General features: G+C 43.7%; 1 protein-coding gene and 2 long non-coding RNA genes across 3 annotated transcripts; 1 reads left to right on the top strand and 2 right to left on the bottom strand.

Moving 5' to 3' along the window:
• Positions 1 to 6,207: 6,207 nt before the first annotated feature.
• On the top strand, positions 6,208 to 23,539 carry LOC135374270 (uncharacterized). The gene is made up of 2 exons (XM_064607262.1): positions 6,208 to 6,273; positions 23,426 to 23,539. Exons 1-2 carry the CDS (start codon positions 6,208 to 6,210, stop codon positions 23,537 to 23,539), a joined length of 180 nt encoding a protein of 59 aa, XP_064463332.1.
• Positions 18,120 to 21,079, bottom strand: LOC135374257 (uncharacterized). Its single transcript, XR_010416814.1, has 3 exons — positions 21,002 to 21,079; positions 20,873 to 20,938; positions 18,120 to 18,133 (listed from the first exon to the last, which is right to left on the bottom strand). It is a non-coding gene; the product is annotated as an uncharacterized LOC135374257 (long non-coding RNA).
• On the bottom strand, positions 21,559 to 22,746 carry LOC135374284 (uncharacterized). The gene is made up of 4 exons (XR_010416826.1): positions 22,662 to 22,746; positions 22,253 to 22,425; positions 21,997 to 22,053; positions 21,559 to 21,624 (listed from the first exon to the last, which is right to left on the bottom strand). It is a non-coding gene; the product is annotated as an uncharacterized LOC135374284 (long non-coding RNA).
• Positions 23,540 to 25,908: the final 2,369 nt, after the last annotated feature.

The raw sequence follows: 25,908 nt of genomic DNA, 5'->3' as shown, positions 1-25,908 counted from the left end.
TACTCCAAAATACGACACAGGCGCCGACTCGCCTTAATGGCTACAGAGTACCGACAAAGCCACTGTGTCGTAGACGGTCCCAACGTGTCCGCATCGAAGTACTTTGTTGTGTGACCTCTTTGCCAACACGTCGGGATCGTTAAAAAAAAATTGGAGTATTACGAAAACGCATCTGAAGCTGCAACAATCTGCTCCTAAAGCGTTATCTGTATCATTCAACTAGCGTTATATAGCTTACGCGTTACGAAAAAGCATGTAAAGCTGCAACAATGTACTCCAAAATACGACACAGGCGCCGACTCGCCTTAATGGCTACCGAGTACCGACAAAGCCACTGTGTCGTAGACGGTCCCAACGTGTCTGCATCGAAGTACTTTGTTGGGTGACCTCTTTGCCAACACGTCGGGATCGTTAAAAAAATTGGAGTATTAGAGCATTACGAAAACGCATCTGAAGCTTCAACAATCTATATACTCCAAAAGCGTTATCTGCAGCATTCAACTAGCGTTATATAGCTTACGTGTTACGAAAAAGCATTTGAAGCTGAAACAATGTACTCCAAAATACGACACAGGCGCCGACTCGCCTTAATGGCTACCGAGTACCGACAAAGCCACTGTGTCGTAGACGGTCCCAACGTGTCTGCATCGAAGTACTTTGTTGGGTGACCTCTTTGCCAACACGTCGGGATCGTTAAAAAAAATTGGAGTATTAGAGCATTACGAAAACGCATCTGAAGCTGCAAGAATCTGCTCCTAAAGCGTTATCTGTATCATCCAACTAGCGTTATATAGCTTACGCGTTACGAAAAAGCATGTAAAGCTGCAACAATGTACTCCAAAATACGACACAGGCGCCGACTCGCCTTAATGGCTACAGAGTACCGACAAAGCCACTGTGTCGTAGACGGTCCCAACGTGTCTGCATCGAAGTACTTTGTTGTGTGACCTCTTTTCCAACACGTCGGGATCGTTAAAAAAAAATTGGAATATTACGAAAACGCATCTGAAGCTGCAACAATCTGCTCCTAAAGCGTTATCTGTATCATTCAACTAGCGTTATATAGCTTACGCGTTACGAAAAAGCATGTAAAGCTGCAACAATGTACTCCAAAATACGACACAGGCGCCGACTCGCCTTAATGGCTACAGAGTACCGACAAAGCCACTGTGTCGTAGACGGTCCCAACGTGTCCGCATCGAAGTACTTTGTTGTGTGACCTCTTTGCCAACACGTCGGGATCGTTAAAAAAAAATTGGAGTATTACGAAAACGCATCTGAAGCTGCAACAATCTGCTCCTAAAGCGTTATCTGTATCATTCAACTAGCGTTATATAGCTTACGCGTTACGAAAAAGCATGTAAAGCTGCAACAATGTACTCCAAAATACGACACAGGCGCCGACTCGCCTTAATGGCTACCGAGTACCGACAAAGCCACTGTGTCGTAGACGGTCCCAACGTGTCTGCATCGAAGTACTTTGTTGGGTGACCTCTTTGCCAACACGTCGGGATCGTTAAAAAAATTGGAGTATTAGAGCATTACGAAAACGCATCTGAAGCTTCAACAATCTATATACTCCAAAAGCGTTATCTGCAGCATTCAACTAGCGTTATATAGCTTACGTGTTACGAAAAAGCATTTGAAGCTGAAACAATGTACTCCAAAATACGACACAGGCGCCGACTCGCCTTAATGGCTACCGAGTACCGACAAAGCCACTGTGTCGTAGACGGTCCCAACGTGTCTGCATCGAAGTACTTTGTTGGGTGACCTCTTTGCCAACACGTCGGGATCGTTAAAAAAAATTGGAGTATTAGAGCATTACGAAAACGCATCTGAAGCTGCAAGAATCTGCTCCTAAAGCGTTATCTGTATCATCCAACTAGCGTTATATAGCTTACGCGTTACGAAAAAGCATGTGAAGCTGAAACAATGTACTCCAAAATACGACACAGGCGCCGACTCGCCTTAATGGCTACGGAGTACCGACAAAGCCACTGTGTCATAGACGGTCCCAACGTGTCTGCATCGAAGTACTTTGTTGGGTGACCTCTTTGCCAACACGTCGGGATCGTTAAAAAAAAGTGGAGTATTAGAGCATTACGAAAACGCATCTGAAGCTGCAACAATCTGCTCCTAAAGCGTTATCTGTATCATTCAACTAGCGTTATGTAGCTTACGCGTTACGAAAAAGCATCTGAAGCTGCGACAATCTATATACTCCAAAAGCGTTATCTGCAGCATTCAACTAGCGTTATATAGCTTACGCGTTACGAAAAAGCATGTGAAGCTGAAACAATGTACTCCAAAATACGACACAGGCGCCGACTCGCCTTAATGGCTACCGAGTACCGACAAAGCCACTGTGTCGTAGACGGTCCCAACGTGTCTGCATCGAAGTACTTTGTTGGGTGACCTCTTTGCCAACACGTCGGGATCGTTAAAAAAAATTGGAGTATTAGAGCATTACGAAAACGCATCTGAAGCTGCAACAATCTGCTCCTAAAGCGTTATCTGTATCATCCAACTAGCGTTATATAGCTTACGCGTTACGAAAAAGCATGTGAAGCTGAAACAATGTACTCCAAAATACGACACAGGCGCCGACTCGCCTTAATGGCTACCGAGTACCGACAAAGCCACTGTGTCGTAGACGGTCCCAACGTGTCTGCGTCGAAGTACTTTGTTGGGTGACCTCTTTGCCAACACGTCGGGATCGTTAAAAAAAATTGGAGTATTAGAGCATTACGAAAACGCATCTGAAGCTGCAACAATCTGCTCCTAAAGCGTTATCTGTATCATTCAACTAGCGTTATATAGCTTACGCGTTACGAAAAAGCATGTGAAGCTGAAACAATGTACTCCAAAATACGACACAGGCGCCGACTCGCTTTAATGGCTACCGAGTACCGACAAAGCCACTGTGTCGTAGACGGTCCCAACGTGTCTGCATCGAAGTACTTTGTTGGGTGACCTCTTTGCCAACACGTCGGGATCGTTAAAAAAAATGGAGTATTAGAGCATTACGAAAACGCATCTGAAGCTGCAACAATCTGCTCCTAAAGCGTTATCTGTATCATCCAACTAGCGTTATATAGCTTACGCGTTACGAAAAAGCATGTGAAGCTGAAACAATGTACTCCAAAATACGACACAGGCGCCGACTCGCCTTAATGGCTACCGAGTACCGACAAAGCCACTGTGTCGTAGACGGTCCCAACGTGTCTGCATCGAAGTACTTTGTTGGGTGACCTCTTTGCCAACACGTCGGGATCGTTAAAAAAAATTGGAGTATTAGAGCATTACGAAAACGCATCTGAAGCTGCAACAATCTGCTCCTAAAGCGTTATCTGTATCATCCAACTAGCGTTATATAGCTTACGCGTTACGAAAAAGCATGTGAAGCTGAAACAATGTACTCCAAAATACGACACAGGCGCCGACTCGCCTTAATGGCTACAGAGTACCGACAAAGCCACTGTGTCGTAGACGGTCCCAACGTGTCTGCATCGAAGTACTTTGTTGTGTGACCTCTTTGCCAACACGTCGGGATCGTTAAAAAAAATTGGAGTATTACGAAAACGCATCTGAAGCTGCAACAATCTGCTCCTAAAGCGTTATCTGTATCATTCAACTAGCGTTATATAGCTTACGCGTTACGAAAAAGCATGTAAAGCTGCAACAATGTACTCCAAAATACGACACAGGCGCCGACTCGCCTTAATGGCTACAGAGTACCGACAAAGCCACTGTGTCGTAGACGGTCCCAACGTGTCTGCATCGAAGTACTTTGTTGGGTGACCTCTTTGCCAACACGTCGGGATCGTTAAAAAAAAATTGGAGTATTACGAAAACGCATCTGAAGCTGCAACAATCTGCTCCTAAAGCGTTATCTGTATCATTCAACTAGCGTTATATAGCTTACGCGTTACGAAAAAGCATGTAAAGCTGCAACAATGTACTCCAAAATACGACACAGGCGCCGACTCGCCTTAATGGCTACAGAGTACCGACAAAGCCACTGTGTCGTAGACGGTCCCAACGTGTCTGCATCGAAGTACTTTGTTGTGTGACCTCTTTTCCAACACGTCGGGATCGTTAAAAAAAAATTGGAATATTACGAAAACGCATCTGAAGCTGCAACAATCTGCTCCTAAAGCGTTATCTGTATCATTCAACTAGCGTTATATAGCTTACGCGTTACGAAAAAGCATGTAAAGCTGCAACAATGTACTCCAAAATACGACACAGGCGCCGACTCGCCTTAATGGCTACAGAGTACCGACAAAGCCACTGTGTCGTAGACGGTCCCAACGTGTCCGCATCGAAGTACTTTGTTGTGTGACCTCTTTGCCAACACGTCGGGATCGTTAAAAAAAATTGGAGTATTACGAAAACGCATCTGAAGCTGCAACAATCTGCTCCTAAAGCGTTATCTGTATCATTCAACTAGCGTTATATAGCTTACGCGTTACGAAAAAGCATGTAAAGCTGCAACAATGTACTCCAAAATACGACACAGGCGCCGACTCGCCTTAATGGCTACAGAGTACCGACAAAGCCACTGTGTCGTAGACGGTCCCAACGTGTCTGCATCGAAGTACTTTGTTGTGTGACCTCTTTGCCAACACGTCGGGATCGTTAAAAAAAATTGGAGTATTACGAAAACGCATCTGAAGCTGCAACAATCTGCTCCTAAAGCGTTATCTGTATCATTCAACTAGCGTTATATAGCTTACGCGTTACGAAAAAGCATCTGAAGCTGCGACAATCTATATACTCCAAAAGCGTTATCTGCAGCATTCAACTAGCGTTATAGAGCTTACGCGTTACGGAAAAGCATGTAAAACTGCAACAATGTACTCCAAAATACGACACAGGCGCCGACTCGCCTTAATGGCTACAGAGTACCGACAAAGCCACTGTGTCGTAGACGGTCCCAACGTGTCTGCATCGAAGTACTTTGTTGTGTGACCTCTTTGCCAACACGTCGGGATCGTTAAAAAAAATTGGAGTATTAGAGCATTACGAAAACGCATCTGAAGCTGCAACAATCGTTATCTGTATCATTCAACTAGCGCTATATAGCTTACGCGTTACGGAAAAGCATCTGAAGTTGCGACAATCTATATACTCCAAAAGCGTTATCTGCAGCATTCAACTAGCGTTATATAGCTTACGCGTTACGAAAACGCATCTGAAACTGCACAAAGATTGGTGGTGGAAGATTGGAAGATTTCGTGGGAGGCTGTTGCAGAAGGAACATCTTGCCGTGAAGGAACGTCTGTTAAAATTACCACACAGAAAGATTAGAGGAACAGAAGAAACCATCAAGCAAGAATAAGAATGAAATGTTCCATGTTCTATTCCATGAAAGGCTCAGTTCGCTCACCAAGAATGCTGTCGGGAACTGTCAACTCCACTTCGGTGGAAGATTTCCTGGGCAGTTTCGTAGGAGGTCTTTGCAGAAGGAACATCTTGCCGTGAAGGAACACCTGTGAAAATTACCATACAGGAAGATTAGAGGAATAGAAGAAACCAAGAACCAAGAATAAGAATGAAATGTTCCAAGTTCCATGTTCTGTTCCATGAAAGGCTCAGTTCAGTCACCAGGAATGCTGCCGGGAACTGTCAACGGAAATGCAAGCCAGACTTAAAAAAGCCACTCCTTCTCATCGTCTTTGGTGATCTTGAGCCTGAGTCTAGCGCCGCCATTTTACGCGGGCGTTGGTGATAAGGCTGCAACACGTCCTATGTCCATTCTTTGGGGGGAAATAGGACGTTATGAATGCTGTAGCTCCGAAGCAATTTCATTTTAATGCAGTGAGGGACAGAAGAATGCGCAGATGGCGCAGCGTGTTGGCATACTAAGTGCGCTTACAGCGCGGAGAAGACACAAAAAAGAAGACGAAAGAGGCAAGATGGTGGACGACATGCATAAAGAACGAAACCTGAACGTGGGTTCTACGTGGGTTTCTTTCAGTGTTTTCCCTGAAAAATAGTTTTAAAACCACTCAATTGTAATAAGTGCCGCCAGAAAAACCGCTGGAAATAGGCCGTATGCAAAATTGGAAGCGCCATCTCGGGGACGCGGTTGCAACTGGGGCGGCCATCTTTGTGTTGTCGAGAGGCAAGTGCGCGCTATTGCCTGCTGCTTGACGGGTCGCTCGCTGGCACGTCCTGAGCCTTCTTAATCCAGCAAAAATGCCTCCACACTGTTGCGTGCCAATGTGTAAACAACGTGGACTCGCAGACAGCGATGGCAACAAGGTATGTACCTTATTTTTTAGAATAAAAATTGTACTCGCTTCGTTGCCGCTCACTGGCTTGCGTTTTTACGAATGGTGACTTTATACGATATGAATACGTGCTATATATGAATACAGAGAGGCAGAAACGTTTGCGGTTAAGTTTTGATACGTTAGTTCTATCACGGTCCCTCAATACTCTTTCTGGTCTGGAAACTCCGCTCGAATACAATAGACAAGGTCACTTAGGGACAATTGCTCCCGCATGGGGCGATCGCGTCGTTCGGGAGGAGACACCCTCGTGGAGCAGACGACGTTTCCATAGCGCTGCGTGTTTTTAGGGAATATTTGATCAGCTACTTTTTACAGTTCATTTCGGGTTTAGAGCAAAAATAATTCTCGAATAGGTTCATGAGTTCAGCCCGCACATTTTAGTTCAGTTAGCGTAAATTTGCAGATTTTCCGCGTAGATTGCAACTTTCGTTGTTGTCTTTTTCTGACACGGAAAGTATTAATTTTACTCTCACTCATATCTCTCAATGAAGGTTGAGAAACATATTAATTCATTCTGTTACACAATCACACAAACTAGTGATGTGTTATAAAGTAATGCCGCTTTCGGTAGTTATTTCGTGACGGCGAAACTTTCCAAACGCGTGGTTTCCTCGTAGCATGCAGTTTGTTGCAATCTGAGCAGAGATAAAATTACGAGGTGATTCTATTTCAGAGAAGACAGGTAAGACCTCAGAAGAAGTACTTATAGAAATCCTGCGTTTAATCATGATCATCTGAAAGTCGTCTCTGGCGGTATGAGAGACGGGGGATACACATGCTATAAATCGCATGACTCGATCGTTTTCGGTGAAGAAATAAATATGTTGTTTTTCGATGTGGTTGACAATAACTGATCTATATTACACTATTAACGTATTGTAGACATCTCTACACATTGGGAAGATGTATCGACTTAAGATAGCAATGGCTCTCATGCGTTCCCTTTAAACATAATGTACATGATCATCCCATGATAATATTTCTGAAGTATTTCTACTATTTTTGCAGCTTGGACTGACTGACCAACCAGTTGTAATAAGGAGATTCCAACATGATTTAAGCTGGGTTACTAAATTAACAGGATAGAATTTCCGCTTACTGAAGTGTGGCCCTAATAGCACTTTTCAGCTATAGAAATGGGCTGACGAGATTCAGGTGTCAAATTCATCGCGAGGATATTTAGAAAAATGAACCTCTGTTTACGCACGCAAAACTTCTCAAAAAGTTCTCACAAAAAAAAAAGTTATCACTTCCAAACACCCGCAGAAACACATGCAATCCATACGCGCAGGCAGCGGCGGACACGAAAGTCTCCTCCCGAGCGACGATGCGCCGCCACGTCATCCGCCGGAAGCTGCCGTTTACGCAATGGTCCAGGGAAAATGGCGGGCGCCCAAACCACGTGATCTCGAGGAGCCACTCACAGCGTTCCCGAGCTGCCGCCCGGGAAAAAAGCTCAGGCCCAGTGCGCATGCGACCGACCTCCTTTCTCAACCTCCTCCCCCTTCTCTCCTGGGTTTTGTCGTCTGCTCTCGTTCCGCGCTCCGCCAGCTGCGCTGGCTTCGCTGTGTTATTTTTCTTTTGCGCGCTTGCTTTTCGCTGCTTCCCACGTCGAATGTGTAGACTAGACTTAATGAATCGGAAGCGATACCGGTTTATAAAGTGCAAATTTATTTGTGCTCATGAATTGACTTGAAAAGGTTCAACATAATCACATGTCTTCCAACAGTCTTCATTTGAAGTTCAATAAAATCGCAGACCACACATCGAAGGGGGTACAGCAGGTTATGTTTTTGGAAGACGGCTGCGCTGTGCCAGGTGTGTCGTTGCCGCTGATGGACGCGAGAACACTGAAAAAATAAGGGAAAGTGTACAGATTGTGGATGCCTGTGAATGAGGGAAATGACTAAAAAGAAGAGCTAAAAATCTGTTTTTAGCGCTCTTATTAAAATAGAGCACTAAATAGAATGTCCCTTGGTGGTTCATGGCATGACGAAAAAAGAGGAAGGAAAGGCCAGCTGTAACGTGAACGAAAGTATACGCTACTATGTTCTGTTAATTAATGTATAGAACTATATAAGTTGAAAACGAAATGCCTCAGATATGGCCGCTGCAAATATGCAGATACCTTGAACACAGAATGTTCTGCTAGGGTCCTCTGCCTTGGCACATTAGAGTCAAAGTTGCTAATATGCCACAACAATACCATTCATCGTAATCATGTACTGGACCCATTCCATCATTGGCATTTTCTGTTAGTGGGTTTAGCTTAGGAATGGAAAGTCAATTGATAACTTAGTAAAAGAGAGGTTAGAAGCCGTGCATCCACAGCAGCATGCATTGTATTAAATAACAAGGGGAAAGGCGAAGACACAGTGGAGTGAAAATGTTACGATTTCAGAAGGTTAAAATCTGAATCCGAAGTCCACGTACAGATTCAGACAAAATATTATGCAGCTACAGAGCTTTGTTGTTGCTATGATGTTGTTATGAGAATATTAGAAATAGAACATTATCATTGCTTATGATGATCTATTATGAATAAACGAGCCACACATGTACACACTTACACACGCTTTGTTCAAAAAAGGCAAAAGCAAAAAGCATCTGGATTCCTTTTAGTTTAACTTACTTTGATTTGATTTGACCATACTGGCGCAAGGATAACAAGGATCATGCTGCGCCGAAGTTTAACTTACTTGAGCTTACTATAGCATTCACTGTGCTGCTCAGAGCTCCTGCACTGTTTTACCAGGATTCAGTAAGCACGGAGCAGGCACAGTGAAGCAATGCAATATGAAATATGCAGTACCATGTGTAACCTTGATGTATTGCCTTTTTTGAGTTTGTGTGGGAAAATTAGATCATGAAAACTGGTGAACCTTTAATCAATAATATCCTTTTTAGTTTAATTTACTTGCACTTACTATATGATCAACTGTGCTGCTCAGAGCTCCTGCGCTGTTTTACCAGGATTCAGTAAGCACGGAGCAGGCACAGTGAAGCAATGCAATATGAAACATTCAATACCATGTCTAAACCTGATCTGTTGCCTTCCCTGAACGATGTGAGGGCAAATTACCACAATGAAGGAAATAAATCAGCAAAAGCCAATCTGAAAAGCAGCTTGCAGGGAGGGCAGTGCTGAAAGATTGTCAGAATCTACTACAGCAGAACTGAACCTTTCTTTTTGTTCAAATAAATAAAAGAAATCCTCTGCTCCAGACAGTTGTGGGGTCATACGCGCCCATTCTAAATTATTGCTGCTTTAGGCTTTCAGAACAACTCTCCCATGCTGATAGCCACTGAAATATGCAGTGCATTACAGTGCATGGGATTACATTTCAGAAATGTTGGTAGTACTGAAACTCCACTTCAAATTTGGATAATGTCAATATGATATGACGAGATCTACATTCGTATTCATGAAGCAAGTTTCTTGCGCTTTCTTCTGCTCTGTTTCTGCTCTACTGAAATTTGCCTGTTTGCAGCATTCGTCAACCTTAAAGGGACGGTCTCGTACACCCTGGCCTATCCACAAAGCGTACCATTCGATTCCTCATATCTGAAAACGTAATACTGTGAATTCGCTCGTCCAGAATCGTCACGATTATTAAATAAACGAATTAAGTTGATAAGAACAGCGCCAGCACATTGCGATTTCTGTTGGCAACAGCGATATCCGCTACGATGGCAGACCGCTTATTGGATGAACAAATCGTCTGCTCTCGCGCCTTCTTGCAGCGGTGAGAGCAGACGACTTCCAAAAGGTGCTCGAGGATCACGGCGACGGCAATAAATTTGCTGCATGTGGTCTGGTCAAACGAAAGACGCGTATTGTAAAATGTGGCCAAACGACAATGTCAATACGTCTCGCATCTTCATTTCGAGCGGCAGCTTACGTGGATGACTCCACCTAATAAAGGCAGTTGACGCTTATTTACTAACCTGTCTCGAATCGTTCGGTATTTTGAGCACTTCTAGTTCGTCTTACCTGCGAAAAGAATATTCCGTATGGAAGTGGTGGAAACGTAACCCGGGTGTATAACAACTCTTTTGTCGACAACAATGTGACGAAAGTGGATATAGAAAAGCACCTGCTGGGAGTCACACACCCGAAACATCTTCAACAAAAGGTCGGATTGTCACACGCGCGTGCGTGTACTCCGCACGTTTCGTTCACGATGGATATGAGGTAAGAGACGTTCTGCGGGCACGATATGTATGGGACGGCGCCGGACGCAGCTCGAACTAAAAGATGTCGGCCGTCACGCAGTCAACTGTTAGCGGCAACGGTGTCCAAAGAACTGGATACGCGCAGTATTGAAATGTAGGTATTACTTTGTTGATAATAGCCAAAAGTGATGTGTACAGAAATTGTCGGCACCGCACGCAACGGCAGTCCCGCGTACCTCGGAAGGAAGTGCTTGATCCAGCAGGCTACGAGTTTGTTTTGCATACAGCCTCTCTAAGGTATTATCCCTACCGGAGCAGTATATCGCCAAACTATGCTCAATAATGTTGTCTTGTACCCCTTCAGTAGCTGACACTAACTGATGAGAGTGGCACTCCTTCCTGTGCCAGAATCAACACCTATTAATGGGTCACAAATATAACAACTCCAATTCGCAGGCTTCACAGCTCTATTTAATTTTTCCCTGCACATTGCTGATGTGAGAAAAGTATTGCATAATATAAATATGTAAGTTATATCCACAAATCAGTGTTGTGATTATATGATGTTCAAGCAGCAAAAGACAAGACAACCTTGTTGACAGGACAGGACGACAGGTTGCTCAGAGCTTGCTGCTTGAACATCATTATGACTACCCGATACCAACAACCCAATTTTAACACAATTGGTCAGTTCTGTGGACGTACATTACAATAAGGGACAATAAAAGATGACTACATAAACACTCAACTTCCGCAAACTTTATATTCAACGTGCTGGACATGTTAGTCTGCAACCCCTGATATCAAATCAAAATGTGAGCCAGTATGGGCTCATGAACACACCGGTGTAACATGAGCAAAAATAAGACTGACGACATGTTGACAAGTTGCAAACCGCTGTTCCATCTTACAAATTTGTCATGCACGTCCAGGTATTTTTCATATTTTTTAAACATTTACACATCTTTCATATTCAACATGCTGGGCATCTAAGTGTGCAACCCCTGACACAATCAAAATCTGAGCCAGTATGGGCTCATGAACACACCGGTGTAACAGGAGCAACAATAAGCCAGACGACATGTAAACATGTTGCAAACCGCTGTTCCATCTTGCAAATTTGTCATGTACGTCTAGGTATTTTTGATATTTTTGAAAGTTTTTAACCAACTCCAAATCTTTTATATTCAACGTGCTGGACATCTTAGTGTGCAACTCCTGACCAATCAAGATCTGAGCCAGTATGGGCTTATGAACACACCGGTGTAACATGAGCAACAATAAGCCAGACGACATGTAAACATGTTGCAAACCACTGTTCCATCTTACAAATTTGTCATGTACGTCTAGGTATTTTTGATATTTTTGAAAGTTTTTAAACAACTCCAAATCTTTTATATTAAACGTGCTGGACATCTTAGTGTGCAACCCCTGACCAATCAAAATCTGAGCCAGTATGGGCTTATGAACACACCGGTGTAACATGAGCAACAATAAGCCAGACGACATGTAAACATGTTGCAAACCACTGTTCCATCTTACAAATTTGTCATGTACGTCTAGGTATTTTTGATATTTTTGAAAGTTTTTAAACAACTCCAAATCTTTTATATTCAACGTGTTGGACATCTTAGTGTGCAACCCCTGACCAATCAAGATCTGAGCCAGTATGGGCTTATGAACACACCGGTGTAACATGAGCAACAATAAGCCAGACGACATGTAAACATGTTGCAAACCACTGTTCTATCTTACAAATTTGTCATGTACGTCTAGGTATTTTTGATATTTTTGAAAGTTTTTAAACAACTCCAAACCTTTTATATTCAACGTGCTGGACATCTTAGTGTGCAACCCCTGACACAATCAAAATCTGAGCCAGTATGGGCTCAAGAACACACCGGTGTAACAGGAGCAACAATAAGCCAGACGACATGTAAACATGTTGCAAGCCGCTGTTCCATCTTACAAATTTGTCATGTACGTCTAGGTATTTTTGATATTTTTGAAAGTTTTTAAACAACTCGAAATCTTTTATATTCAACGTGCTGGACATCTTAGTGTGCAACCCCTGACACAATCAAAATCTGAGCCAGTATGGGCTCATGAACACACCGGTGTAACATGAGCAACAATAAGTCAGATGACACGTAAACACGTTGCAAACCGCTGTTCCATCTTACAAATTTGTCATGTACGTCCAGGTATTTTTGATATTTTTGAAAGTTTTTAAACAACTCCAAATCTTTTATATTCAACGTGCTGGACATCTTAGTGTGCAACCCCTGACACAATCAAAATCTGAGCCAGTATGGGCTCATGAACACACCGGTGTAACATGAGCAACAATAAGTCAGATGACACGTAAACACGTTGCAAACCGCTGTTCCATCTTACAAATTTGTCATGTACGTCCAGGTATTTTTGATATTTTTGAAAGTTTTTAAACAACTCGAAATCTTTTATATTCAACGTGCTGGACATCTTAGTGTGCAACCCTGACACAATCAAAATCTGAGCCAGTATGGGCTCATGAACACACCGGTGTAACATGAGCAACAATAAGCCAGACGACATGTAAACATGTTGCAAACCGCTGTTCCATCTTACAAATTTGTCATGTACGTCTAGGTATTTTTGATATTTTTGAAAGTTTTTAAACATTTCCAAATCTTTTATATTCAACGTGCTGGACATCTTAGTGTGCGACCCCTGACACAATCAAAATCTGAGCCAGTATGGGCTCATGAACACACCGGTGTAACATGAGCAACAATAAGCCAGACGACATGTAAACATGTTGCAAACCGCTGTTCCATCTTACAAATTTGTCATAGACATCTAGGTATTTTTGATACTTTTGAAAGTTTTTAAACATTTCCAAATCTTTTACATTCAACGTGCTGGACATCTTAGTGTGCAACCCCTGATATCGAATCACAATGTGAGCCAGTATGGGCTCATGAACAAACCGGTGTAACAATAGCAAAAATAAGACTGACGACATGTCGACAAGTTGCAAACCGCTGTTCCATCTTACAAATTTGTCATGCACGTCTCGGTATTTTTGATATTTTTTTAACATTTACACATCTTCCATATTCAACGTGCTGGACATCTTACTGTGCAACCCCTGACACAATCAAAATCTGAGCCAGTATGGGCTCACGAACACACCGGTGTAACATGAGCAACAATAAGCCAGACGACATGTAAACATGTTGCAAACCGCTGTTCCATCTTACAAATTTGTCATGTACGTCTAGGTATTTTTGATATTTTTGAAAGTTTTTAAACAACTCCAAATCTTTTATATTCAACGTGCTGGACATCTTAGTGTGCAACCCCTGACACAATCAAAATCTGAGCCAGTATGGGCTGATGAACACACCGGTGTAACATGAGCAACAATAAGCCAGACGACATGTAAACATGTTGCAAACCGCTGTTCCATCTTGCAAATTTGTCATGTACGTCTACGTATTTTTGATATTTTTGAAAGTTTTTAAACAACTCCAAATCTTTTATATTCAACGTGCTGGACATCTTAGTGTGCAACCCCTGACCAATCAAAATCTGAGCCAGTATGGGCTCATGAACACACCGGTGTAACATGAGCAACAATAAGCCAGGCGACATGTAAACATGTTGCAAACCGCTGTTCCATCTTACAAATTTGTCATGTACGTCTAGGTATTTTTGATATTTTTGAAAGTTTTTAAACAACTCCAAATCTTTTATATTCAACGTGCTGGACATCTTAGTGTGCAACCCCTGACCAATCAAAATCTGAGCCAGTATGGGCTCATGAACACACCGGTGTAACATGAGCAACAATAAGCCAGGCGACATGTAAACATGTTGCAAACCGCTGTTCCATCTTACAAATTTGTCATGTACGTCTAGGTATTTTTGATATTTTTGAAAGTTTTTAAACAACTCCAAATCTTTTATATTCAACATGCTGGACATCTTAGTGTGCAACCCCTGACCAATCAAAATCTGAGCCAGTATGGGCTTATGAACACACCGGTGTAACATGAGCAACAATAAGCCAGACGACATGTAAACATGTTGCAAACCGCTGTTCCATCTTACAAATTTGTCATGGACATCTAGGTATTTTTGATATTTTTGAAAGTGTTTAAACATTTCCAAATCTTTTATATTCAACGTGCTGGACATCTTAGTGTGCAACCCCTGACACAATCGAAATCTGAGCCAGTATGGGTTCACGAACACACCGGTGTAACATGAGCAACAATAAGCCAGACGACATGTAAACATGTTGCAAACCGCTGTTCCATCTTACAAATTTGTCATGGACATCTAGGTATTTTTGATATTTTTGAAAGTGTTTAAACATTTCCAAATCTTTTATATTCAACGTGCTGGACATCTTAGTGTGCAACCCCTGACACAATCGAAATCTGAGCCATGGGCTCATGAACACACCGCCATAACATTAGCAAAAATACGGCTGATCCATCTTGCACATTCGTAATGCACGTCTAGGTATTTTTGATATGAAATACTACAATCATCCATGATGATAAGAGCTTATTCGATGCAGAAGCATGGTCTTTGATGCAGATATGTTGGATGGTCCTGAAAAGGGCTTTTTTTTTTCATAGGCCAGGGGTAATTGAAGACGTTGACGTAGATCAGCTTATCCTTGATTTTGTCATTTGCTCCAGGTGTAATGACATGAATGGAAAGCCTTCACTTATCACGTTGACAACCTCCTGCCGCTTAATTGCGGGAATGGATAGAGAGAGCAGCTTTCTTCAGCAGTCTATCCAAGTTCTGATACATATATGACCAAATCTGAAATTTTGCATAACGTTACCATGAAACACGCATTTTTATATGCAAATAAAAAGCTGTGCAACAAAAACAAACCTTACAACACCTTTCAGGAGAATACAACACCATGTGTACGTGACTGATCGAAACAGGTTCCGGATTGTGCGCACAACACACATGCTGGTATTGGCGAGCAGTGTCTACACACACACCTGCAATGTTTGTACAATTTAGAATGGTGTCACGATCAAGCGGAACATATATACGCAAAAAAGTGCGCTTTTATGGATGAGTCTTACCCGTCAATCGATTCCGGATCATCCACTACTTTCACTGGCTAACCACGTTGTTGTGGCAAAGGGTCAGTAGCTAAAGGTTCATCGACGTCCCCGGTTCTTCAATCGATCGGCGCCGATGAGCTCATCTTCACCGCGACAGGGACCCGTCACTATCGCTAAATTTGCTATCAGACATTACGACGTCGCGCGTGACAACTTTCAAGCGCAAAGCACATACACCTCCGACTGTATTGTGCATTGCGCTTCGGTCGCCCAATGGGCGAGCTGCCACCATAAATACCATAACCACGTCACATGTGACGTTGCATGAGAGGGAGTTGAATCCAGCTGCGACTTCTGTCGTCTGCTGTCACGGCATATTCCTTCAAATTTCTCGAAAACCACTTCGTTGTTCTGGTTGAAACTTCGCGACTGTATTTCTGTAGCACTCTTGAATATAATTTCAGCTAAGTTTCGGAATCGCTCGATCTGTACGAGACCGTCCCTCTATGCGTAGGACGACAAACATAGAATGGAATTTCGTCATGCAAACTACATCACAAAAGGGTTCACGACTGGACTGCTTTAAGATGTGCAGCAAGTTTGCCTTTACATTTTTCTTGTGCAATATGTCACCAACATTTGCCTGAAATGTCGTCTCCAGTTTCTGATAATATTCAAAGAAGGCACTTGAAGGGACACAGGTTTGTTCATTAGCACGCAAATAAAGGAACTCACTAGAAGGGTCCTGAAGGTCATCCTGTGTCCCTTTGAGTAGTTCACTGCAGTTGCTACAGTTGGACGTTTTGAGGAACAATTCAACCAAGTGTCCTGCATATGCAAAGCGCGCATTTAGATCAGCAGGACCAATGTCAGAGGACGTATCTAATGTCTCGCTTGATGGCAGATCATGCTCTGGTTCCTCTGGTGGAACAGATGCAACAGTAGAAAACGGCATGTGTTTTAGTTCATTGAGGATTAGGCTCAGCTCGGTAGCTTCGCAGTTACCCCTGCCTGTCGCATTGCCAACTTTGCTTGCCAATGTATGCTTCAAACCAGCAACAAACTGAAATGCATTAGGTGTTTCATTGCTTCCATGCATTTGCCGAAACTGTCCAAACATGTTTTCTAGGGGATCTTGGTTGAGTCGCCTCGTGAGCAGGTGCTCAAAGTTCGAATTCTCATGGAGGTCATCCCACAACGCAAGCACAGCATTAATTGTTACTTGCCAACCATTCACTGTTGGTGGCTCTCTAGCACAACCAATAAATTTCCAGTTAGAAATTCGCTCGGCGGCAGATTGCAAAATTTCTTTATGCTTAGTAGATGCTGATATCGCATATCTCATTTTTTTGTCCTCGCTCTGAGCAGTTGAAGAACTGTTAAGGGTATCAAAGAGAATATCCATCTGTTGCAAGAAATCTGATGTCGCAGCAGCAGCAGGTGGCATCTCTCCCACTACAATGAGAACCGCAATGCCTGCTGACACGCTGTCACTAAGGACTTGTGTTGCAAACTTGACCCTCATGCGGTTGAACACTGTTGGGTTGATATGGTTCTCTGTGAGCCTCGGTGCAAGGCGTGCCTTGAGGGGGTAGTTACTCTCATAGAACTGTTTGATGAAAGCCCACTGAACCTTTTTCTCAGCACTTCCATTCAGAAGGTCATACTTGAGCAAAAGATTCCGGGTTGTCTTCATCAGGTGCGGAGGGTCAAACATAAAATACACCTTGTGGTCATTCACAAGAAAATATGGCTGTGAGGGGGATACTTCCAAATTTCTAGCTAAGGCACAGTTGCTTGAACCTTGGTCACAGACAACCACCTTTACAAAAATATTTGCTGATTGCAACCGTTGAATCAGTTGTACGAGCAGAGCCTGCAGAGTATTTGCTGAAGCTGCGGATTTCGACAGAACATACGCTAGGGGCTGGATCCACGTTGTAGAGATACCGGACAGCATTACGAGAAGAGCTGAGTTTGCCAACTGAGGTTCTCTCTCTTGGCCATTGTCAACAAAACCAAGCACTACATCAGAACCGCGATCATACTGTAGATGTTGCTTGATAGACATCTCATCAAACATCAACATGCATGAACGGTCCTTGAGTGGTAGATCCTTAAGCTTGGCCTCCAGCCTATTGAGAACTTCGGGCAGCACTCCAGGCTCCACGTGAATATCCTTTAGCCAAGTACGGAGGGTACGCTCAGTTGGCAAAGCCAGGAACCGACTTAAAAATCTGTAAGCCCTCGGCCCCATGAAGTGCAATTTTAGGGCTAAACCCCGGAAGTACTCAGGCCACCGGCGCCCATACTTGCGAAAACGCTGCAGGTACAACTGAACCCTGAAAATTTCAAGTGCCTCCTTTGACATATACCGTGATGCACCGTTAATTATCTGAGCTCTTGACAAGGTACTTATCTGTGCTGTCGAAACAGTTCTTCTAGCACGAAACAGACTTTTTCGCAGCTTGTCACGTGACGCCCTTAGTGACTGAATTAGAGAAGTGGTCCTTGGAGTCCTCACAATTTTGGGTCTGCCTCCCCTGTCTATTCTTGGTGTAGCTGCTGCAGTAAAGAAAATATAAGAGACAAATAAATAAATAACAATAAAGCAAACAATGTCACCGTGTGAACAAAACGAAACACAGGTATGCTACGGCAACAGAGTTGCAGAATATAGTCATTTATTCTCCATCATAATTATGCAAAGTAGGGCAGCATAATCTGTTTTCCTGTCACAACTATTAATTTGATTACCCCTCCCCCCCCAAAAAAAAAGAAAGAACCGAAAAATTTCCTCTGTTCCTCTTTCTCTAGCTGCTACTATACTTATCACTACCACTATCACTCTCATTATCTTCCCCATGACAAACGCTCGGCCTCGCGCATCGCATCGCGGCTCGCTATCTCTCGAATCACCACAGTCACCGTACATTGGTTATCAGCGATAGGTTAGAGCAAAATGTGAGAGCGTTGCTAACATTTACTCAGCCCTCATAGATGGCGTCGCAACACGTCGCGCGGCACATGATGTGCGTATTGCGCAACGTATGCGAGAATCGAAAGTACTTGTCGCGAGTTGAGTGAGGCCAGGAGACAAAAGGCGTCAAGTCGGACCAGACTATTTTATTGACCGTTCGGGCCGGTCGCTCGAGTAGAAGAAGAAGTAACTAGCTCGCATCTCGCGAGCGCGAGGTGGCAGGGCAGAAAAAGGGTCATGTGGCCAAAGGCGATGTTGGTGCAGCTAGTGCTGCTACATACTACTGTCCCAACCCGAACGTCTACAGGTACTGAGGTGAGAGTTCATCCTACGAATTTCCCGCGTGACATTTTGCGATCATCTCGTTCCGGAGGCACACTTAGTGTTGAGGTTTTCAGATGTCTGTTATATACGACCTCCAGTTCGTGGGTGATTCGATGATGCTGCGACTGGCGGAGCGTATCACTCGGCGAAAGAGGAGCCATCTACGTAAGTGCTGATCACATTTACAAGTTAACTATTGCACACTGCTGAGGTCCACGATTGTGTGCACCCCTCCCTTCTCTTCTCAATATGCATGTTACCGCGGTGCCGGCGTACGGGGAGGGGGGAGGATTTTCGAGCAGGAAGCACCAGTTTTATGGTCACAACGTGGATGAACAGAAACTAGTAAGAGGCGGGGGTCATGAGGTAGTGGCCTACCTACCCCTTACCCTGATTGTACCTCTATAAACGTAACTGTGAGGTGAGATGTCGCTTCCACCTCAGGCTTTTTTTTTATTGTGAAAGCCTCATTTTTGAAAGGAACAAAAATCAGTGCTCAGTTACATTCATTTTTCAGAATCTTAAGTTTTGAAGCCCGGTGCCACATGCCGGGCTTTACTGCACGCACTTGAGAATTGCGAAAATATTCACAGAAAAGTCATCATAATGATTGGCACTAATGACATCAAAAAGGTAAGCACATATTGAAGAAAATGTATTGATGCTTCACTCAATCTCTGATGCTGCAGAATGTTATTGAAAGGCCTTTGATTTTCGTGGTAAAACCTTCCTAGTTTATGTATGTTCATTCTTTTTTTTTTTTGAAAAGATGAGAGATTCGAAAAGAATCAAAGAAGACATCTCAGCAGTCATCAACCACATCAAGACACGAGTGGACAAAGTAATACTTTTAACACTTCCGCCATGCCCACTTGTCTCTAAAACATCTAGGGCATGGCACACACTTCACGCAGTCAACACACATATACAGACACTACAGTGTGGTAAGTTGCTCAGATAATGCAATAAATACTCTCATGACATAGCCGACTATGGAAAAAAGATGAAGTGGCATCCTTGTGCAAATTTAATGTTTACTGTAAACGGTGTATGTATCTTTCATGCCTTTTAAACAAAAGTATGAGCCATTATGTTCAACGCTTGCAGATGACATTCAGCTCTTGGATATACACAAGATCTTCATAAAGGGTCCCAGAAAGCCGAATTATGGCATGTACGAGAGGTAAGTTAGCAAAATGATCAAGCTTGACAGAGCTGGATGGGAATCTTTAAAAAATTATGCTTATGTTGTCTGAAACCTTTACTTGTACATAGGAGGTACAGACGTCGGCGCAACGAGGCAGCACCAAGGACTGACCTTGTGCATTGGAATAGGAAGGGCATGGATGCTGTTCACAAGGCCACAAAAGATCATCTGGGACTGTAATTTCTAAAACTGTGCTAGACACACGATTAAAAATGAACATAACGGCATAGCACGGTAATAGCTAACCATCATCCCGAATGACATCATTATCTGCCCTGACTTGTTGAAAATTTATGAACTGCATCAGTGTCACAACAAAGGCTTACGCATTCCACTTTCAACAAATCAGGGCAGATAATGTTATCATTTGAGTAGATGGTTGGCTAGGAACGTGCTATGCGGTGAAGTTCATTTTTATGAGTGCAGTGTTTTCAATCTGTTTCGTGTTCTATACAGTGCGAGCATTGTGAATAACGGTGGAACAGGAGAAATTAATATGCATACTGGGTCGACAAGGGGGAACTACGCCGTCATTCGTCTGGATGAACTGCTAAAAAGCCCATGTAAAACCTCAACCTGCAGAGCCAGTGGTAGGATTCCGAACCCATTACCTCCCAACCTTGAGCATAGCCGTCACCAAGATGCAAATTCTGTTACCCACTTTGCAATGCCATTGTTAGACAGCGATTTTCTACTGGTTTTCGTTAGAATGAATATTCTCTTTACTGCTACCATTTCGTTCTCAGTAGGCAAATAATTCGTACAGGCAGCATAATGGTAAATGACCACATACCAGATGAACCCAATGAATCAGGAGCCAACACAGGTGACTGGGAGCAAATGTCGGCACCTCCAAGGGCTGTAAAGGAAAAAAAAAAGTACTTAAAATAAACCAAGAGAAATGTTGAGTAAGGACACTCACTGGGTGGTGACAGCCGGTCCAGGTTTGCAGTGGTTGCTGTATCACCCACACTGCTGCAAGGATCTAAAAAAAAATACAAAAGCGAGCAGGAATTCCATGAAAATGCTGCGGCAGAAAAAAAAAAAAAAACACCTGTTGAGGTATTGGTAGATGGTATAGGAACATGAGATGGTCTTGGAACAGGTGAAGGTGGGGAAACTGGTGTGTCAGGTGTGCCAGGTGGCTCCGAAAGAACGCAGGGTTCCTGTGGTTGTTCTTGTGACTGAAGAGACACATCTAAAGAAGAATTGACGCAGCGGCATATTTACCTCTCATTTCAAACACAATATGCATTATTACTGTCATTATTGTGATTAGTACTTTAGTGTAAATGTCCTAGAACATGCAAGTGCTCAAGAAAGTACCACCGTTGTTTTAGGCAGTGACACAACCCAGCAAATGGAGTACCACGCACATAATGATTAAAACAAACAGATGAAGGTGGTGAAACCGGAAAAAAGCATTTAGAAAAAGAAAATTACGTATGTGTTACAGTAGAGAGATGTGAGAGCAACTAACTTCCACTGGCATATCTGATGCACCATGAGGCTCCTGTGTTTGCTCTTGTGATTGAAGAGGCATATCTAAAGGAGAATGACCACAGAGGCATAGTTAGCAACCTGTCCCACTGTCAATCACAATATTTGTGTTACTGCTGTCAATATAGTGAAAGTGTGTATGAAAAGATATATAAACCTGTTATGCAGAGGAAAAGTGCAACAAAAGAAGCAACAGGGCACATCATTGACTTTACTAGGAATTAACAGTGATCTATGGAGAACCCCCTACAGCCCCCCCCTAAAAAAAAAACAAGAAAATTGGAGGAGTTCCCACTACAATTTTGTGAGATTGTACATTATTTTGTCAAAACTCCACCCCCCCCCCCCCCAGAGACGAAATTCTTGGTAAACCACTGATTATGCATGAAACGTGATGCACAAAATGGATGAAATTACCATAATCAAGTGCAAGTAGCCCAGGCCATTGTCTCTGCAGTGAAGTACTGGCTTGTCCTAAAAGGAAAAAAAAAACCGTCATATTCAAACCTGCCCACATGCAACCTTCGAACGTCTACAGATTGACTTGAATGGACGTGTGGTTCACACCGTCCCCACATATGTACCTCGTCCAGTTCCACAACCACTGCCTACAGATTGATCTAATTAGGGTATAACTAAAACATACATGATCAACTGAAGTGAAAAACCTCACCCTGCAGCGGAACTGTCGGACAAGCTGTTTTCTTCAACCGTACTTTGGCACGAGAGATGAAGCAGTCCGGTGAGAAGTGCTCGCCACACAAAAGCCTACAACTTAGAGCTGAGTCTGCCAAATCGTTCAGGTTCAGCTCAGGGCGTTGTGCATAGGCGATCCACGCAGATTTCCTATTTGAACACCACAACACACGTGTCACAAGCATCCGTGTATCACGCTAAATGAATAACAGCTATGTATGTGATAGTGACACATGGAGTATAACGAGAACACATAATCTGACAGCGGCGTCCGAGCGCAACTCTCATTATGAAACGCCTCAAACGCCAATCGATGACTCGTAGTAGACTTCACACGATAGACCTGCATTTTGTCCTTCAATGGAAAGTAACAAAACTTGTCTTACCGTTCATCGATGGGAAATCGGAAGAATGAATGTCGGCTTCCATGCGTGCGATTTGTACATCCTTTGGCCGTGCAAGGACGTCCTGTCTTCTTCCTCTTTCTGTTGCCGTGATGACTAGTTGAATCTGCCATTCTGTTTTCACGAAGCAATGTAGCAGTGCTAAGTTTCCAGAATGTAAATCGCAACTATTACACACAGTTAGCGTCGGAGTCCTTCCGTTGAGCGGTTCGCGTTCGCGCGTTCGGACGCTCGCTTGGCTCGCTCCTCAATCAAATGACTCTCGCCCAATCAGCGCGAAGGAAACTGACGCCAGTTCTTGGCGACCAATGAGCATCCAAATATTTATACATATAATGCGCAGCCAATGAGAGATCTTCCGAGCTGGCATGCCGGTGGCAACAATATTTTCGAGGCGGTGCGTTTCGCTTTAGAGCCGGCGGCTGGCCACGTGTCGTCGGGGCGCCCTAAGCGAACTTTTCTCGGGAGTTCCCTGACCAGAAAGAGTATTGAGGTTCTATTAATTTATGCCATATTCATGCACGGAATGTAGTGACACGTGAATACAGCTGCGCCGATAATAAACCTGCAGCAGTGGCAGTGTTTTGCTCCGCAGAGCCGCGAATGTGTTTAGTACTGACCCTAGCGTTAGTCATCTTTTTATTGGATGAGAAGTCATCTCGTGATAGCCAAGGTTACATTGTGGCGTCCAAGTATTCCCTCTTATCATCGTCACTGAGTACATTTTGTGTCCTTTTGCAATGCAGGTATCTTTTCATCGTTTCCCTAAAGACGGCACACAGTTCAAGAAGTGGATCATCGCCATAAAGAGAGACGAAGGCCCTGATTTTCGTGTGACCAAGTACACAAAGGTGTGCTAAAAACATTTTTGCACATCTGACTTTATTCCTGGTGTTGCCAGTGGTCACCGACTTCTCAGAAACACAGCTGTGCCATCAGTGTTTGCGTTTAACAAGCCGTGCAGCCTTTGGAAGCCACCAAAACAGCGTGCTGCACAACTGCTACCACGATCACCAGCCGCACAGTCAAGTCAAGCACAAGAGCCAACCGAAACCGTAGATATTCCGACCGAGGAATATGACATACCCATCACCGACAGTGACATGAATGGCGACAACGCTATCGAACCTGCCCTTAATGCCCCAGGCACAGAGGGGCAGGAGCATCTGCTATCTATCATCGTAGGGAAGGATCAAGAAATATTGAAACTTCTAGACAAGCGTGCTGCCTTAGAGGAACAGCTTACATCTGCCAGGGCAGCCATCCACGAACTGCGGGCACAAAATGAATCTCTAGCGTGCCAGCTTGACGAAGAAAAACAAAGGACATCAAATTTTCCCCTCGAAAAGCTCAAGCATTCAGATGAAGTTCATGCTTTACACCGGTTTGCCCTGCTATGAACAGTTCGTGAGTTTGATGGAGTTCTTGGACCCAGGTGAACGTGGCTGTAATGTTTTGCGCACTGAGGACAGCAGTAGTACAACAAGGTCGAATGACATAAGTAAGTATCTCTAAGATGGGAATGCCTCATAACTCTGAGTTGCATTTCACATTTGATATTTCTGTGTGGTTCATTAGAAATTTCTGTTGCAAGATATTAAAAAAATTGATGTAATTAAATCATTGCTACCAATTAATAATTTGGACTTTCTCTACATCTTCAATAACAATATCGCATCTCTACAAACTTAACCGACTTGTCAACCACTTTGACGAAAGATTTCCGTTTCAGGGAAAGGATGCGAAAAGATAGTGACCCCAGCCAGTGATATCGACATCTATTTGCGCTGCACAATAAAATATATCGCCTTTGAACTCTCTTATCTGACCTCTAGAGCGTCCCGTTTGCTGGACGAAGTAATATAGCCCCTAACCCTTTGAGTGATAAAGCATGCGCGGTGCTATGGTCACATAGATAGAGACATAAAGTCTCCTGGCTTTGAGGAAAAGAGTGAAAACAGTGCATATTTTCTACGTCTTGGATATCTCCATCAAGGTTCGTAGTGTTTGTTAGAATGAAAATTGTATATTGATCGATTTTATGAGAGGAGACCGCCGTTCAATTCTGCGACGCCTAGTGACACCCCTGGCTTCCCGCCAACGGACAACCGACATTTTTGCCACGAAACACCTCTCGTCAAGATGCTGCATTAATCCACCGAATGTGCCTCCATGTGGCCTTTACAGCTCAGTGGCGTTACCGCTTGAGACAAGTTGACTCTCCCACCTGCTGCCACTGTGGTGCTCTTGAGGATCTGGAGCATATTCTTCTTCATTGCCCTCACTACCAACCCTCCCAAATCACACTCTCCGAGTCTCTTCGTCAGCTGGACTCTCGCCCCTTCTCCCTATCGAAATTGCTTGGTCCCTGGCCCAATCCAGCCCAGTAACGCTCTGCGCTCAAAGCTCTTCTGACATTTCTGGACACCATCGGACTTCGATCGTTATTGTGAAGGGGCTCGTTATTTTATTCCCCACATTCCCACCGCAATGGGGTAGAGTATCGCCTGTGGCGATGAAACTCCCTCTCCAAGGTGAAAAATAAAGGTGTTGTTGACTGCTCTACAGAATCATTCATGGAACTGTGCTAAAGGCATCCAGAGTTTGTGCAGCACGTCACGAGGACTTTATTAATGCTTTGAAGTGGTACGGTAGCACAGTGGCATGGAAAGCATAAGAAAATTAAATCACAAATTGACAATATGCCCATGGTGTTAGAAAGACATCAGCATTCGGACAGCACACAAAAGCAGGCTGGGAGAAGCGTTCATAGGGCATGTTTGAAAGCAGGGAAAACGCATTTGGTGGGATAGTCTAGATAACGCATTCTTTCATAAATGACACAATTTTAGTGAGATTTGCACACTATACACATTGACACAAAAACGTGCCTCTTGTGGTACAGTTCGCATGGCTTGAGTAGCTGCATTCAGCATTCAGAGCCCCGTTAGCCAGGCCCTCCCACGAAGAGGGCCCGTTGCCCAGCTCCCACCACGAGGAGGAGAGGTTGAATGCTGCTGTTTATGGGAGCTGTGAGTCCGTAGTCAAAGATTCCGAGGGCAGGCAGTTGTCGTTAAGGGTTCAGGAGAAGTTGGATGCTGCTACTTATAGGAGCTGTGTGTCCGTAGTCAGATTGTCAGGGCAGGCAGTTTTCAGTAAGCGTTATCAGGAAGGGAATCTGTACTTGTAGTTCAGAGGGGGGAAAAGCACACTACATCTTAGTGAATAC

The sequence above is a fragment of the Ornithodoros turicata genome, unplaced genomic scaffold (assembly GCF_037126465.1).
Source record: "Ornithodoros turicata isolate Travis unplaced genomic scaffold, ASM3712646v1 Chromosome52, whole genome shotgun sequence".
NCBI classification, from domain to species: Eukaryota; Metazoa; Arthropoda; class Arachnida; order Ixodida; family Argasidae; genus Ornithodoros; species Ornithodoros turicata.
This window is presented reverse-complemented; position numbering and strand designations above follow the sequence as displayed.

Coding starts and splice junctions, on each gene's coding strand:
- LOC135374270 (XM_064607262.1), top strand. CDS start 6,208: ATGCCTCCACACTGTTGCGTGCCAATGTGTAAACAACGTGGACTCGCA. Junction 6,274..23,425: donor CAGACAGCGATGGCAACAAG/GTATGTACCTTA, acceptor TTTGCAATGCAG/GTATCTTTTCATCGTTTCCC.